A 16,692-nucleotide genomic window follows, 5' to 3' on the forward strand; every position below is an offset into this window, starting at 1 on the left:
AAATAATTCCTCCAAGAAACAAAAAAAAATTGTATGTGAGATAGTTACATGTTAGGGAGAGTTGGCATCACAGCATGATGGGAGGGTATCTCTGGCATTTTACAACAGGCAAGAGTCATGCAAGAATATCTTGCAACTGCCTTGTATATACAAAATTGAGATAATATTTATTTCAACAAAATAGTTTGAATCTGTTCATTTTTATACTCCAAGGTTTGACAAACCTGACATTTTCTTAGCCTAGCTAGTATAACCTATTTTAACCTATTTTTTCTAATAAAATTAGAGTTTTAGGTTGAAGAAAAGTGTTTATTAAAGAAAATGTTGTTTTCATTGTAATGTTGTTTAATTTAACCAAATCAGTAATTCAGTTGCTTCTGGAACAAGCTCTGCAGATCGTGAAGGTTAGGAAGGTTAAAACATATACCTGACTGGCATTCTTGAGAAATCTTAAAATCTCAACTAATAAGTTATCATCTTCAATCAATTCTTGAGAACATAAACAGAATCTACTTTATTGCCATGAATGTCTAGGAAGCTAGGTTGTGGCTATTGATTCCTAATGTCCACTGAGACTCAATTATTGAATACAATGTACCCAAATTTTTCTTCCAAACTTAATTGTAAGTAAGTCATTTATGTCAGTATCTTTTGGGGGAATGTCTAGCTCAACAAAAAGGTAGTAAAATTTCATGTATTATATTTGGAGATTAAACCCAAGCAAAAGTTATAAATTTGCTGTTGCTCAACTAAATTTGAATGAATAGACATACCTTCATTTAATGTAAGAACACCAACAAATGGAGACTATCTCATGTAAAGATGCCTTCAAAATCTCAGACTCCAGTGTCTCCTATTTCCAGAACTTAATGAACATTTTACCAGGCATATCCCCTGAGATTTTAAAGAAACATACCCCAAAGAGAATTCACCATCTTTCTCTCTCAAAACTGTTACTTCCCAGGCTGTATGCTGGTCTGAAGCTAAAAACTTCAGAATCATCATTGATTTCTATTTTGTACCTGTTGGCTTTGCAAGTGGAATTGCTGAGCTATTTTTTTTTACTTTTCATTTTGCAATAATTTTAAATGTACAGAAATATTGTAAAACAGTACTAAAAATTTCCATATGCCCTTTATTTGAATTGGTCATCAACTTTAAATGTTAACATTGTCTAATGTTTGTTTTGTCATTCATGTTTACTTTATGTATATGCATATACACATACACACATTCATATATTTTTTTCTGTTCTGTTTGAGAGTAAGTTAAAGACTGCATATTCTTTTCTCCCTAATTATTTGGTGTTACCTACTAAGAATAAGAACATTCTCCTACATAATCATAGTGAAACTTCCAGAATCATAAAAATTAGCATTGGAACCATACATATGGTGACAGAAGATGATTTATTTGACTTTTGGTTGTGGACATACAATGCAATATACAGAGCACGTATCATAGAAATCTATATTTGAAATCTATACAATCTTATTAACCAATGTCACCCCAATAAATTTAACTAAAAAACTTGCTAGGAAAAAAAAAGAAAAGAGATTAGTGGATGCTTAGAGGCAGGAGGGGAGGGGTGTCAAAATGGTTGCAGAAGGCCAAAGGGTACAAACTTCTAGTTCTAAAAAAAATTAACATTGATACAATGTTATAATTTAATCCATATCACCTACTCAAATTATTCTTGATCATGGTATCTCCCCTGCCAGATAAGTATACTATTCAAATTATTCTAATTGTCTCTTTAATGCTTTTCGCAGCACATTTTTTGCTGGTCCAGGATGGAGTTAGAATTGACTGGCACTTTGTTTTCATATCTCTTGACCTGGTATGCTTCTTCAGATTTTGTCTTTTATGACATAAATATTTTTAGAGAATACAGTTCATTGATTTTATGTCTATAAATTTGGGTTTATCTGATGTTTTTCAAAATTAGTTTCAGTTTATGAATTGGTGTCAGAAATATAACATGATATTGTGTTCTCAGTACATCACATCAGCAGGCACAGGGTGTCTACCTGTCTCATTACAGATAATTTTACCTTTATTACTTGATTAAGTGTTTATTTACTGTTTTCTTCTCATTCACTTCTTCACTTCTTGACCTTTGTTCCTGTCATTTCTGAAAATATTCCAAATTCAGACTTTCTCCTCCATTCCCATGGCCTTTGCTTAGATTGTTGCATTAGGTTCCCAATTCATCTTCTAATTCCATTGCTTTTCTAATCCTTCTTCCATGATTTTCCTAAAGTTGTATTTCTGAAATACAAATTTGGCCATTAATTTCCCTGCTCTTCAACAATTAAGACCTTAGTTCTACACAATTGTTTATAGCAGCATTTTCAAATTACCTTATGTGGAACGCTGGCTCTTCAAAATAACCTGTTGAAAAAAGGGTTCTATTGTCAAGAAGTGTGGGAAATTATTAGTTACTATATCTTGTATAGCAATATAGATGAACATATTGAAGACTCTGAGAAATCCTGCAGAAGTAAAGCCCAGAATTTCTCAAACTTAAATGAAAATAAAACCTTTTCATTCCCATAGTTAACTATATATAACCCAAAAACAAGTGATCTATAGAATTAATATTTCATAAAATACCTTTTGGAAGATATTGCTATGTAGCCCATACTCCCTACAATGAAACTCACACCTTGCCTCTCACTCCAGGCCAAATTCTATCACTCTCTTTGTCAACATTTTCTCTCTTTCATCAATCAAAACTACTACTATGACTCATTACACCCCATATTTATATGTCTTGTGAATGCACAACCAATGCCTTCTGTCTAGAATGCCCTTCGCTGCTCCATTGCTTATGAAAAACACATCCACACATACCCACACACTTCTCCTGTGCATCTCTTTTATTACTCACAGAGAACATCTCTGTAACCAGATGTGTATTTCCTTACTCTCACAATTAATTACTTCAGTGCTGGCATTTCTAATCATCAAATGTGTGATAGATTTTCCCACACAGAACAATTCTGTCACACCTGCTGAGTGCCCTGCAGTTTAACTCAATTCTGATGCTATCTACCTGAAGATAACATCAGATCCCACAAGTTAAGAACTCAGACCTACAAGACTGCCTTCCCACTACCTCAGAAGCCAATTGCAAGTTCAGGTTTTTACTTGTACTTCTGAAAGATTGACTATCATCCTGAGGTTTCTACAAATCCCAGGTTCAATTAATTTGCTAAAGTGACTCACAGAATTCAAGAAACAATTTATTTACTAGATTATTGGTTTATTATAAAAATATATATATAACTCAGGAACAGCCAGATGAAAGAGATGCAGAGGGCAAGGTATGGAGAAGGACTGAGGTTCTTCCATTCCTTCTCTAAGCTTGCCACATTTTTAAGCAACTCCATGTGTTCACCAACGCTTAAACTTCTTCCAACCTTGCATGTCCTTTGGGAGTTTTATGGAGGCTTCATTACTTAGGCAAAATTGATTGGCTATTGATGATTGACCTCAGTTTCTGGCCCCTCTCTTTTCCCCAGAGGGAGTGGTGCTGAGTTGCAGCCCTCTAATCTGGCAAACTCAGGTATGATTGAAAGGGCCTTGTTAGAATAACAAAAGACATCTTTATCTCTTTCATCACTTAAGAAATCCCAGGAGTTTTAGAAGTTCTATGCCATGAACACTCACTGTAGTGTGTCACTTACGCTCCCATTAATGACCTAGTTCACATGCTGCCTTCTTCCCTAAAATCTTCATTGCTCTCTTTATCTTTACTCATTTCCTGCAGCCATCTGTTGAGGGCTTAACTTGCTGCACAGTGATTACATGTTTGCATGTCTGCCTCTCTCCCCACATGCTGAGCTTCTCGAGCCCATGAGCTTCTTGTACATTTCACATACATCACAGTTTTGGTAAATGCTAAGTGACTGTTGAATAAGTGAATGAACACAATCTTGATATTTTATACATACTGATGAGACTATTATTTGGTATGTTTGCCAACATCGGCTATATCTAGTGATCATATTAGATTCTAGATACTGAAGGGACTTTTGTATAAGCCAAAATGATAAGTATTCAACATAAATGATTAATTTTTCATTCCTCTTTTCTCAAATCACTCACCTATATTTGGAAATATGTTTTACAAGGTATATAAGGTAAGTAACTTGGCTTGTTTATTTGAATAGTAATCAAAATCAATAAGTATCTTAATTCATTTTGTCATATAAGTTTTCTGATTATTGATAAGAAAACTGATCTTATTGTAAACAAATGAAGGAACAGTATGGGAAACAGTATTCTCACATTTGTTCTAACTTTTATAAATATACCTATCTTCAAATATTCTTTAGACTTCTTTTTTTTAATCCTTACCTGAGAATACATTCACTGACACTAGAGGGAAAGGCGGGTGAGGGAGGAGAGACAGAGAGAGAGAGAGAGAAACATTGATTGGCTGCCTCCCATATGTGCCCAACTGGGGATTGAACCTGCAACCCCTTGGATGGATGATGCTCCAACCAACTGAGCCACTCTGCCAGGTCAGCCTTCTTCTTGCCATTAAAGCCGTGATCCATTAGATTTTACATTTTTTCAACAAAGTTGATAGAAGCCTTTGTCTATGACAACTGTGTATTCTCAACACAGATCTTTGCACTTCAGCTCAACAAAAGAGAGACTACTTTTCTTATCCATGCAGGAAAACTGGATCATCTAAAAGGGTCATGAAACTGACTCTCCTAATCGGAGGCTTTGGAGACTGAATGTGTATGACTTGGTTCCTCTCCCTTTGGAGTAAATCTTATGGTAGTAAAGTTTTACATAGCAGGGGAAACACTGATGTTTCCTTATTGCACTTCAATTTCTTGAGAATGTGCATGAAGTCAGCTGTTGAACTACACTCTAGATTTCTGACTTCTATTTCAATTACACTCCATATGATTATGGCACAAGTGTAGATTATACCACTCAACCTCCCTACACAGTATGATTCATAAGGAAACCTCTTTTACTGGCAGCCAACAAATCAAGAGCTTAGGATAACAGGGTTTGAGAGCATGTATTCAGAATGGGCTTGGGCTGGGAAGGAATGTGCTGTGCATTCCAGGTTGGCAAAAGAGTAGAGTTTACAACTGCAAGGAAAGGCTGAACTGTTGATGATGAGAAAGAGTCAAGGAGGCTGTAAATTCTCAGTAAATGAGGCCCAAAAATAAGTAAGGTCATAATTTCCTTCCTTGTTTCCTTCCTTCCTTCCTTCCTTCCTTCCTTCCTTCCTTCCTTCCTTCCTTCCTTCCTTCCTTCCTTCCTTCCTTCCTTCATTTTTCATTTCTCTAAAGTGTTTTCTAAGCTGAGACATTAATTCTAAATCTTCCAAAGTCCCTTATTCTTTGTGTGATGGACAAGCCACAATGTTATTATATTTAGCTATTTCTGTAACTACACACTGATCCATCCCTAAAGTCACTGCTAAACTTGTAATGCTAAAGTATGTGCTAGTTTGCATCGGCATTACCATACAAGGCAGCTTGGAATTCTTCATGTTAACCTTTTATTACTTTTTTCAAGTTTTCTAAGCATTGCCAAACATCTTGAACTTTGTGGAATGATTACAAAATTTATAAACATAAATCTCTGATTCCACTTTGAACCTGTAAAAGAATGCCAAAATTATATTAACAATGCCCATTTCAAAGCAAAGACCTGTAATTGCATTTTGATTACTTTGACCTTAGAAAACATTTGTTGATATCACTGCACAATTGATAAACAGACATTGCAACAGCTTTGCTGGTTTTCGAAATTATACAACCCAGAAACAAAGCTTGGGTTGTTTTCAAATGCCTCAGACATTTAGATAGCTGCCCCTTTAAAATCTCCAAAACACTGTTAGAAACACTTCATAATGTAAGTATGCTTCCTTTGTCACCTCAGCAGGGCAGTTCTCATATTCAGCTCAGAACATGAGAGATTTGGCTGAGAAACAGAAAGGATTTTGTCTTTAGCAGGCTGACATGGAGCTACTAATGGTTGTGTGGCCTAGAATCAATGTGATATGGAGCAACTCCTTAACGAGGGAAGACCATTCTTTACAGGATGAGCTAATGCTGCTGGAAGATGCACAGCTGCATGAAAGAAGCTCTGTGGAAGGGCAAACAAGCAAAAGAAAACTGTTATGTGGTCCTGAGATAGTTTATATGAAGGGGAAGAGACATGCACACTGGCTGGCAGTATGTAAAATAAATAAGTATTCAGACTTTAGAGCTAGATTGCCTGAGTTTGAATTCCAGTCCTAATGCTTCCTCCCTTAGTGGTTTTGGTCAAATTACATAACCCCACTCTCCTCAGTTTCCTTATCTATAAAATGATATAACAAAAGTACCTACCTCTGAAGGTTGTGAGGATTGAGTATATATATATATATATATATATATATATGAATTATATATATGAATTATATATGAATTATATATATGAATTATATATAATTATATAGTATTAAATTATATATCATATGTACATAAATTATACATATAACTTATATATATATGTTATATATGTAATTTAGGACAGTGACTAGCTCTGCTCTTCAAAATACTGTTAAGGTAATATTAAAAAGGAGAGACTAAGCATGAACTCTGTTTTTAAAAAAAGTTTCAGCCAAAATTTTTTCTCATATGATAGTGCTTGACCTAACAGGTATGCATGTAAGAAAACTCATCCTAAAGGTTAACACTTCCTTTGGTAAAATCTACAATAAGTGTTCTGATAAAGGCTCTATGATTATCCCCCAAAGACCTTTTGGCTGGAGAGAAGTAATGAAAATTCCCATGTTCATTTTGTAAGTAAAGAATTATTTTCAGCCCCTGATGGGAATACTGCACCCTCCTGCTGGATGCTATTCCTTGACACAGGAGCCCTGCCTGCCACTTGCTCCGTCTTATGTTGCCATAGAATTGGGCAGAGAGGAATCCTTAATAAATATTCAGTGGTGATGATGATTTCACAATAGTGTCTTACAGTTACCTTGTTGATTTTGCAAAACCCTACAGGGCATTTTCTCATATTGGAAAATATTGGATGTAGTAATATTTGGTGGAAAGTCGATTCAGAATGAAAGTATTGTATATTGCTGTGGTCCTACCTTGTCTTCAAGCTTCTCTCTTCCCCATCTCCCTAGCCCTTATTTCAAGCTGTTAGCAGAAATTCATTTGGAACAAGGAGAAAGCAAATGTGTGTGGAAAAAATTATGTACTACATACCTTTGTCAAGCAGGACTCCCAACACTCTAACATGCTCCCTTGCTACTCACTCTTTCATATACTTAAGTAGTTTGAAGTTATGATCTGTAAACTATATAAACTGCAATTCTAAGGAAGCAATTCATTTTTTAATCTCAAAAAAATTGAAGAAATAGGGTAAATCACTGATTATGTATAGTATCACATGCCATTATTCTTTGGTAAACTGTTAAGTATTGACAACTGGACTAATCTCAAGATTTTATCTTTTCTATTTGATTTACCACACTGGATTGATAGTTTACCTGTTTCCTTTATGAGATATGAGATTGTGAACTTCTTGAGGGCAAGAACTATAGTGGGTATAGTTTTATACCCACAGTACTTGGGAGCTGTGCAAAATAAATAAATCTCCCTTCAATTTTCCTTAAGTAACTTTTTTTCATAAATTTTGGGGGGGTATTTTTTGAAAAATAAACACGCTCCTTTATTCTAAGTTCTTTACCCTTGAATCTTTAGCTGCACTAAAGGTGTTTATAACCTTGGCGACAGGAGTATTGAGGATTACACTTGTTCAGTAAGACAATTCAAAATCTGAAGACTCCACATGGGAATATAAACCTCCCGCTTGCTTCCAGGCCATGATCCTAATCCCTGGAATGTACCGTGTTGAAAATAGTGTTCACCAGGTTCTCTGGGTTTACATTATTATAAATGTTCTTGATGATTTTAAACTCTACAGATAATTTATGGACTTCATATTTATTAAAACTATACAACTAGGCCTGGGTGGTACAGCTTAGTGGATTGAGTGCCAACCTGCAGAAGGTCACTGGTTAGATTCCCAGTCAGGGCACAAGCCTGGGTTGTAAGCCAGGTCCCCATTTGGGGGTGTGTGAGAGCCAAATGATTGATGTTTCTCTCACACATTGGTATTTCTCTCCTTCCCTTCCACTAACAATAAATAAATATTTTTCAAAAACTATACAACTGTATAAACTCTTAAGCAAAAGGAGAGGGAATATAGATAAAATAATAAAAGCTAACATCCTAAGTAGTGCATTTGTATAAATAACATTTTTTGGCATACCAAGTACATTCAAGTTTTGCAGGAATTCTCCTATATGCAATGAATAATCGTTAGATGTAACAGATACCATGGCTACATAGGAAATTACTCCAAAATTTTGAGGCATGAAGCAACTATTTCTGTTCCAGCCAGTGAAATGGAACGGAAGGTAAGTCGGTTGGGAACTCCCAGGAAAGATTTTTCTCCTTGTTAAGAGAGTAAAATGCCCTTTTGCTCCTTTTCTATGCTTTGGGTGCTGTTATGTGAAGGAGTGGTACTTGAATAAGAGAACAAACCTGAGAGTGGAAGGCAATGCGTACAGGATGGCAGAGACTTAAAAAAAAAAAACAACACTTCTTCTGAGCCAAATCTGTGCTAGCCTGTGTCTTGTCTTTAAGAGTCTTAGCAGTGTTTTTAGTTACTTATAGCCAAAAAGCATTCTTAACTGATTACTCATCCTTCTCTAGCAAACTATGTTAACCTTGGTTTGCCTCTGAGCCTTCTTTACCTCAGGTATCTATGTTTTTTGGCCTCTTTTGGAAACCTGATATTCATTCTCATTTGTTAATCCCCTAATCTGGCTCTATCCCTTTATACATTCCTTCATTTTACCACTGTGCCTTCTTGAAGTCCACCTTCTGTGAACTTGCTTAAACTCTCAACCATGTCGTCTCCTTGCTCCAGCTGATGCTCATACACTTCAAGGTCTGTATCCTCTGTAGTACTCTCATGTCGAGATCAGTTATTTTTTCCTGAAGATGGGCATTTCACAGTGCTTCTGGGGTAGCTGTCTTACTCACTCTTCATTGTTATTTGCACCTAATTCCTTTTTGCTTCCTAACCAAATCAGTGTTCTCTGAAGTATAGTACATGGCTTCAGACTTTACCACTCATTTTTACACTTAGTTGACATCTTCTATCAAAATTTAGGACACTCCATATTTTTGATAACTTTAGCTTCTGGCTCACTCTTCTTTCCACCATTTTCCCTGTTATTCTTGGTGACTTCAATGTATTCACAGATGTCCATCCCACACTGGGTCTGTTATTCCTAGACTCCTGAAATCTAACATTATCCTCCATCCTACTTAGCTGTAACTCTGAGGAGGAGAGGCAGAATCAATGGGACTTGGCCAGGTCTCTCACAATCAGTATTCTGGTGACATCAACTCAAATGTCTCTGCATTTAATAATGGTAAACTTTAGTAAAGATAACTGGGTATAAGGTTTTGTTGTTGCTGTCGGAAGGTCAAGATATCCCAGGGAAAATTATCATTAAAGAAAAATCAATAGCAGCTTTCATAAATGTCAGCACGATATTCAAAACAAGTATAAAAGGTTAATAATATCTTGTTTTAAAATACATTATCATTAAATAGAAGCTACAATGGTACATTGTTTCCCATGAAGAGATAAAATAAACAGCTGAAGCTGTTTAGGCTTATAGAAAAAAAAAGATGCTGTTAGTTAAGCAAGAATGTGTTCCAGGTTGTATACAAAATGCACCCATGTAACCCACCACAATGAGTTCTTTTTATATATGTGAGCATTCAGTATAATCATCAGAGTTCTTATTGAACACTTAAATCATGAGAGGTCAGGGGAGCAGAGAGAACCTAGCAAGAATTTGTAGTAAAGTGCTCTTTATGGAGACATTACTGGTATCATTAGTTTTCTGAGAAAGTAAGTGAACATTCCAAAGACAAGTTCAGATATGTCAGAGCATCTTGAGGCAAAGGCTTTATGACTGATCTTGGGTGGTGGTGTCTTTTTGGTAACCATGGTGATGTTGGATGAGCTCAAACAGTGAGCGTTGGAAATTCCTTAAGAATGAGTCATTAATAAACCTTTCGCCTTTGGTAAAATTGGGCTGAAATACTTTGGAAATCTATGCATGAAGACTTCAGAGTCATAGAAGTTTCACCTAGTGTTGGTTAAAGAAAAAAACAACTCTTAGCTATTCATTTCCTAAATAAACAAATAAATAAATAAAATAGATAGAGGATCCATAGATAGATAGATAAAGATACCAAACAAAAAACCATGAAAGCCAGTGAGTCTCTTGAGCAACTGAAATTTCTTAATGGGATTAAATAACGCCAATCCACTGATCTTTCAAAAACTATAACGGTATCCAAGAGTTCCAAGCAAAATTCTTTGCTTAGAGATGAATAGGGTATGTGTGCATTCTGTTAGTTCATGATTAATCACTTTAATATTGTCTGTACCAAAAGATAAATATATTACCTCAATATACTTCAGCAACTCCTGCTGTGTCAAAATTTTTAGAACTTCCTGGGTCTCAGGAAAGAACTCTCTCCCCTCTCTCATCTAACCACTCTGTTCTCAAGTATCTACTGCTGATTAGAGGGTAAGAATCAGAAATCATCTTTATACCTTCTAATAACCAAGATGGTAGCTTTTGCTAAAGGGAAAAACACATCTCTTTTCTTACTCTCTGTGGTGCCTTTATCATGTTTCATATTCTGGTATTCTTTCCCTTCCAATCTAGTTCCTTTCACAGTGAGGGTCTCTCTACTGCTAACTGCACAAATGTGATTGTTAAATGACTGCTATATTGAATATAAAAGGATAAACTATTATCTCTGCAAAATACAACTAAATGGGATTTGGATGATAGAGATTTCCATTTATTGTCCAATAGAAAAGAAGTAGAACAAAAGGTTATTCTTAATTATCCATATTTGAAGAAAATAATGCATGATTCTAGATAAAAACTTTTATTACTTCCCTATCTTTTCCTAACTGCAAGAGAAGGACTTAACTACTCCATTTCTTATTCTCTTGTTAAGTATTCACAAGACAAATTTTTGGAAGAATTTTTTTTACTTGATTAACAATTTAAAATGAAAGGGAACTTTGAAATCTTTCACATAGAGAGTTCGTTAAAGGCCCAATTAAAAACAGATCAGAATAAATACCATATGATCTCACCTATAAGTAAAACCTAACTACAAAACAAACATGAGCAAAATAGAACCAGACTTGGAAATAAAGAACAAACTGACAGTGACCAAAGGGGAAGAGAGAGAAGAATAATGGGGGTAGAGAAGGGGAAAGGGCAAGCAAAGGAACACAAATAGAGGATTCATGGGCATGGACAGTGTGGAAGAGACTGACTGTGGGAGTTGTGGGGGATGGGGTAGGGGTGAACAATAGGGGAAAAGGAGGAACAACTGTAACTGAAAAACAATACATTAAAAAAAGAATAAAGAGACATACCTAGTAGTTCTGTATCTCCTAGACAAAGTAGTTCATTCTCCTAGGAAATTCCTAATATACATGCAATTATCATCTTTGGTAGTGAATTATGGCTTTGGTCAAATTTCTTAGGCCTTTATATCTCTCTAACCAGTCTTATTTTACCTCAGCCTCAGAAACTGGAGGCTGGACAGGCACACATATAAAAAGAGTGGTCATGTCAGTATGCGGGGACATTATTTTAATTTATTCCCACTTAGCCATGCTAGGGGTGGGGAGTTGAATTTAAGGAGAAACACTATCAGCCAAACAAACAGGAACTGAAAAAAAATTAAAATCACATCATTCTGGGTATGTGTCAGAGAAAACTATAACAGAAACACTTAACACTGAGAAAAAAAATCTCGTAATTTCCTAATATGAGGAAAAAATGAATCTACCACTATTGCACATTTGCTTCCTTTTCACAATAGGTTGCCATGAAAAACATTTTAGTAAACCAAAAAAAGTTGCAATTCAAGTATAATAATCCTTGTTAGATTCACCTCAAGACAGTTTTCCCAAACTTCAATTAAAATGACACTTTCTCTTTTTTTCTAAAAAAAAAAAAAAACAAAAAACCCAACATGACTTGAAAACTGACAATTTAAATTCCTTGATTTTAAAATTTTATAAAACTTATTTTGATGCAAACTTTTTACAATGAAAGCCTAGTTTCTGTTCCGTCTTGTCAGAAGCAGCCTTTGTTTGGGTAATTTTTAATACTTGAAGATAGCGCCCCCTGCTCTAACAAGTGTTTAATTGCACAAGGGCTTTTTCCTGCTCTTTAATGAAAAGGATATGAAGTATAAAGGTACAATTATTAAAGTGAAAGAAACTTTATTTTGAATAATAATATACATATCATTACTTTCATTTGATTTTTATAGTGCATAGTGTATGTAACTACACAGGGAAAAATAAACATTAGACATACTTAAAGATGGAAGTATATGGGTAAAGAAGACATTTGATATACCCACTAACAGGCTTCAGAAGCATCATAGGACAGTATCCATTAGAAAAGAATGAAAACTGCAAAAAAATATGCACTTACCTGCTGTGATATCCAAGTCACAGCAGGTAAGTGCAATCGGTACAAATTAGTTTCTTGGGTACACAAAGTGTATGTGTTCTTTGGACTGGAAACATAATATAACTGAATGGCTTTTAAGTCCAAGCTGAAAAAATCTATAGAAGTAAAAAGTGTGGATGCCACATGTGACAATAAAATATTCAAGACCACATATGAAGGTCACCAGCTTACAAAGACAATACTGAGAGGTAGGAATTCTTTTTAAAAAGAGAAATGCAGTAAAGCCACCTCTGCCAAAATTGGGAAATAGCAAATGCATTGACATTAAAATAACAGCTCTCTATTCTATGCTGCATTTCTATTTCCTCTGTCAAAAGAATTTACTATGTATTACTACAAAGCTCACTGTATATGAAGAGGAAATAAATGTAAAGCTTTGGCATTAGGGCAAGTTTCATTTCCTCTTCATTTTATATTAGAAGGAAACAAGAATATAGCAGTAGAAATGCTTATCTCTCCATTCATCACATTAACTTTTAAGTTTTTTCATATATACTATTTGGCATGAGGGGAAAGGGATAAAAAGATGAATTAAACCCAAGCTTCCAACTCAGTGATTTTATATCTGGAAAGCTAAAGAAAGATAACATTATTTACATTTTAAAATCAAATGCTTAAAAAAGGTTTTAAATGTTGAGATAGAAAAAACTAGTAAGAGAAATACAGCAAAGAAAATACTTAAACAAAATCTTCTAATATCCATTATATTTCTTTTGTTCCATTTATTTTTCCAAATTGCATTTTACAGTAGAAATGCAGATCACTTTGGATAGCTATGGCTCAATACTGATTGGTGCTCTCCTCTTAAGACATCATCTTCTTACACTCCACTGAACAGAAAACCATGCCTTCTACTGGCATGAACCTCTGCCCAATGAGACACTTGCTGCAGCAGGAACACAGGAAACACTCTGTGGATGCATGCCAGCTGAAATTGTTGTAGGTCACCCGCTGCACTTCAGGATCAATGGCATTATGGCATCCTTGACATACCTGTTAAGTTAAAGATTCAAATAAAAGAGAATGAGAGTGACCTTCCAATTAATCTTTTAATGAACAACTGTTAATGGGGTCTAGATGCTGAATGCTGTGAGAAACAACAGATGAAGATCAAATAGGTGATTTGATGCTTATAAAATATCACCATGGTACTCAAGGCAGAAAGTCTTGATGGTGAGTTACAAAGCAGTGCATTTGGTTCCAGCATATTCTATCAGACTTTACATTACTAACTATAAAAATGTTTATGATTTTTCCTACAACACCAAACTTTAGGGAGGATGTGGAGCAATAGGAACTCTGTCATTGCTGATGGGAGTGCAAAATGACACAGTTTGCAAGATATTTTGGCAGTTTTTTTTAATAAAAGTAAACATATTCTTATCATACAATCCAATAATCATGTTCTTTGGTATTTAACCAAGAGAGCTGATAGCTTATGTATACTCAAAATCCTGTACCTGGATGTTGCCTCATTTATAACTACAAAAACTTAGAAGCAATCAACATTTCCTTCACAGGTGAATGAATAAATAAACTGTGGCACATTCAGACAATGAAATGTTATTCAGTGGTAAAAACAAATGAGCTATTGAGTCAGAAAAAGACATGAAGAAAACTCGAATGAAAAATACTCAGTAAAAGAAGTCCATATGAAAAGCTACATACTACATCATTCCGATTATGATATCCTAGCAAAGGCAAAACTGGATAAAATTTTTTAAAAATCACTGGTTGCCAGAGTTGGGCGTGGAGCAGGGAGATGGGACAAATAAAGAGATCTATGCAGTGCAAAGAGGACATTTAGGGTGGTAAAAATACTCTATGACAGTATCGTGTATATGTATACATACATATAATATGTGTATATATAACATATACATGTGAGTGTGTACAAACACACACACACATCAAATTTGTTGATTCTACACATTGTTTAAACCCACAGAATGTACACCAACACTGAACCGTAAGGTAAACTATGGGCTGTGGGTGATTAGGATGTCTCAGTGTAGGTTTTCCTTGGTAAAATGCACCGACTCTGGTAAGTGATATTGATAATGGGCAAGGCTATATACATGTGTGGGGATAAGGGGTATGCAGAGATTTCTATCCTCTCAATTTTGTTGTAAACAAAAAATTGCTCTGAAAAAAGTCTTAATAAAAGACTGCTTCACTCATTAAAGCTTTTAAGTGGTAATTTTTCAAAGACTTTATTTATTTATTTTTAGAAAGAGGGGAAAGGAAGGAGAAACAGATGGATAGAAACATCAATGTGTGGTTGCCTCTCATGTACAACCCAGACCCACAACTCAGGCATGTGCCCTGACCAGGAATCAAACTACTGACCCTTTGGTTCACAGGCCAGTGCTCAATCCATTGAGCCACACCAGCCAGGGCTGAAGTGGTAATTTTATCAGCCTTACCTATGACACATGAGACTATAAACAGCACTAATTTCTAGTGAAAATCATGTCAAAGTAATTAAGGACTTAAAAATACTGACAGTATTTGAGAAAAATTAGTTTGCACTAAAAATATAACATAGTTAATTGACTTTTGTTTTGTCATGTCATAATTTATGTAAAATCTAATATTGTAGAATATTAATACTTTAAATCCTCTATGCCATTTAGTGTATACGTATGTTATATACAAATACAGGGTCTAGCACAAATAATGCCCCTTTTTATTACAAAATATTTTGTTACAAAATCATAAGCATGTAATTCTGTAACATAACAATATCACACTCAAGCACACCATATGACATTTAGGTGAAATGTTCAAATTAAAATTATAAATTATTATATCCATATTATTACCCTGTCAAGCACATTCAAACAGACATTACTTCTGCTGGACCTTGTATATATACATATATGATGTCTACAAATCTATAGCCACAAATATACATCACACAAATAATTTTCTTTAGCTGATTATGTATATAAAGAAAATGAATAATTGTCATCATATAAGAGAACAAATTACTCAGTTAAGACCTCCAAAACACTAGACAGTTCATGTGCCTACTTGTTGATGCATGTTCTGAATGAATGTGACTGTCTGTCTAAAGTTTTTGTTTTAAATATTTTATAACCAGTGATGAAATCAACAAGATTGTCCATAATTACATGAAAGTGATTACCGTATTTTTGGACTATAAGATGCACCCCCCCCCCCCGAATTTGGGAGGAATAATGGTTGTTAATACTGCCATTGAGTTCTATTTACATTTACATTGGTGACATATTATGTTATTTAGGTTATTAAATATTTTACCACATTTTTTGCTTCAAAATTTTTTTTTCTATTTTCCTCCTCTAAAACCTAGGGTGAGTCTTATGGCCCAAAAATACAGTAATTCAGCATTCTTGATATCTTAAATGTGATTGTGAGGAATTACTGAGAAATGACAGGTGGGTGGGTTGAAGAGGGTCATTTAGCCTGAGCCTCCTCACTTGAAAAGACCTCAAAATGTGGCTGCACCTCAGTGGGTTAGCTTTGTTACAGATACCCATTTCAGGCCTGCAAGATGCTTTCCATATTTTTTAGAGCTCCATGGCCTCTAATGACAGAGACCGCAGCTGCTAATTCCTGCATTATGTCCACCCGGTCTCCCTGAGAAGCAAGGGAGAGAATCTCTTTGCATAACTGATAAAGTATTTCTGAATATAACAAAAGTGTTTTAATTACAAATACCCTCCCAGTTTTGTAGTTGTACCATGCAAGCAACTGTTGTTGTATATATTCATTTTTATAGCTTTATAATTCATTTAGGATGTCCTCCTTTGTGGTTTTCTATATTTTATATAAATTTTTCAATATTTTAAAAATTGTTTATGTAAAATAGAAGCCCTTCACACTCAATTTTGTATTCCATTGCTTTTAGACCATGAACTACCTTCCCTATCTCAGCCCTATATATTTGTGCATTTTTTAATACTGTTATAAAACACACATTTTAATCTGTAATTTATAAAAGATAACTACTGTTAACAATACATAATATTAAATAAATTATTTAGGTTAAA

At 34.8% G+C, this 16,692-nt stretch overlaps 1 protein-coding gene across 2 annotated transcripts in view; it reads right to left on the reverse strand.

Annotated features, from left to right (window-relative positions):
• Positions 1-2,131: 2,131 nt before the first annotated feature.
• The window catches only part of TES (testin LIM domain protein), a 72,150-nt gene continuing 57,589 nt past the window's right edge, over positions 2,132-16,692 (reverse strand). Inside the window, exon 7 of one of the 2 annotated variants that reach the window (XM_053662980.1) lies at positions 2,132-2,271. In XM_053662980.1, the coding sequence (XP_053518955.1) occupies positions 2,218-2,271 (54 nt within the window). In that variant the 3' untranslated portion in view covers positions 2,132-2,217. Of the gene's footprint in view, positions 2,272-12,147; positions 13,649-16,692 lie in introns of those variants that run through there. The other variant, XM_037150838.2, reaches the window with a different exon arrangement.

The sequence above is a fragment of the Artibeus jamaicensis genome, unplaced genomic scaffold (assembly GCF_021234435.1).
Source record: "Artibeus jamaicensis isolate MK-2021 breed Jamaican fruit bat unplaced genomic scaffold, CSHL_Jam_final contig_311, whole genome shotgun sequence".
Taxonomy (NCBI): Eukaryota; Metazoa; Chordata; class Mammalia; order Chiroptera; family Phyllostomidae; genus Artibeus; species Artibeus jamaicensis.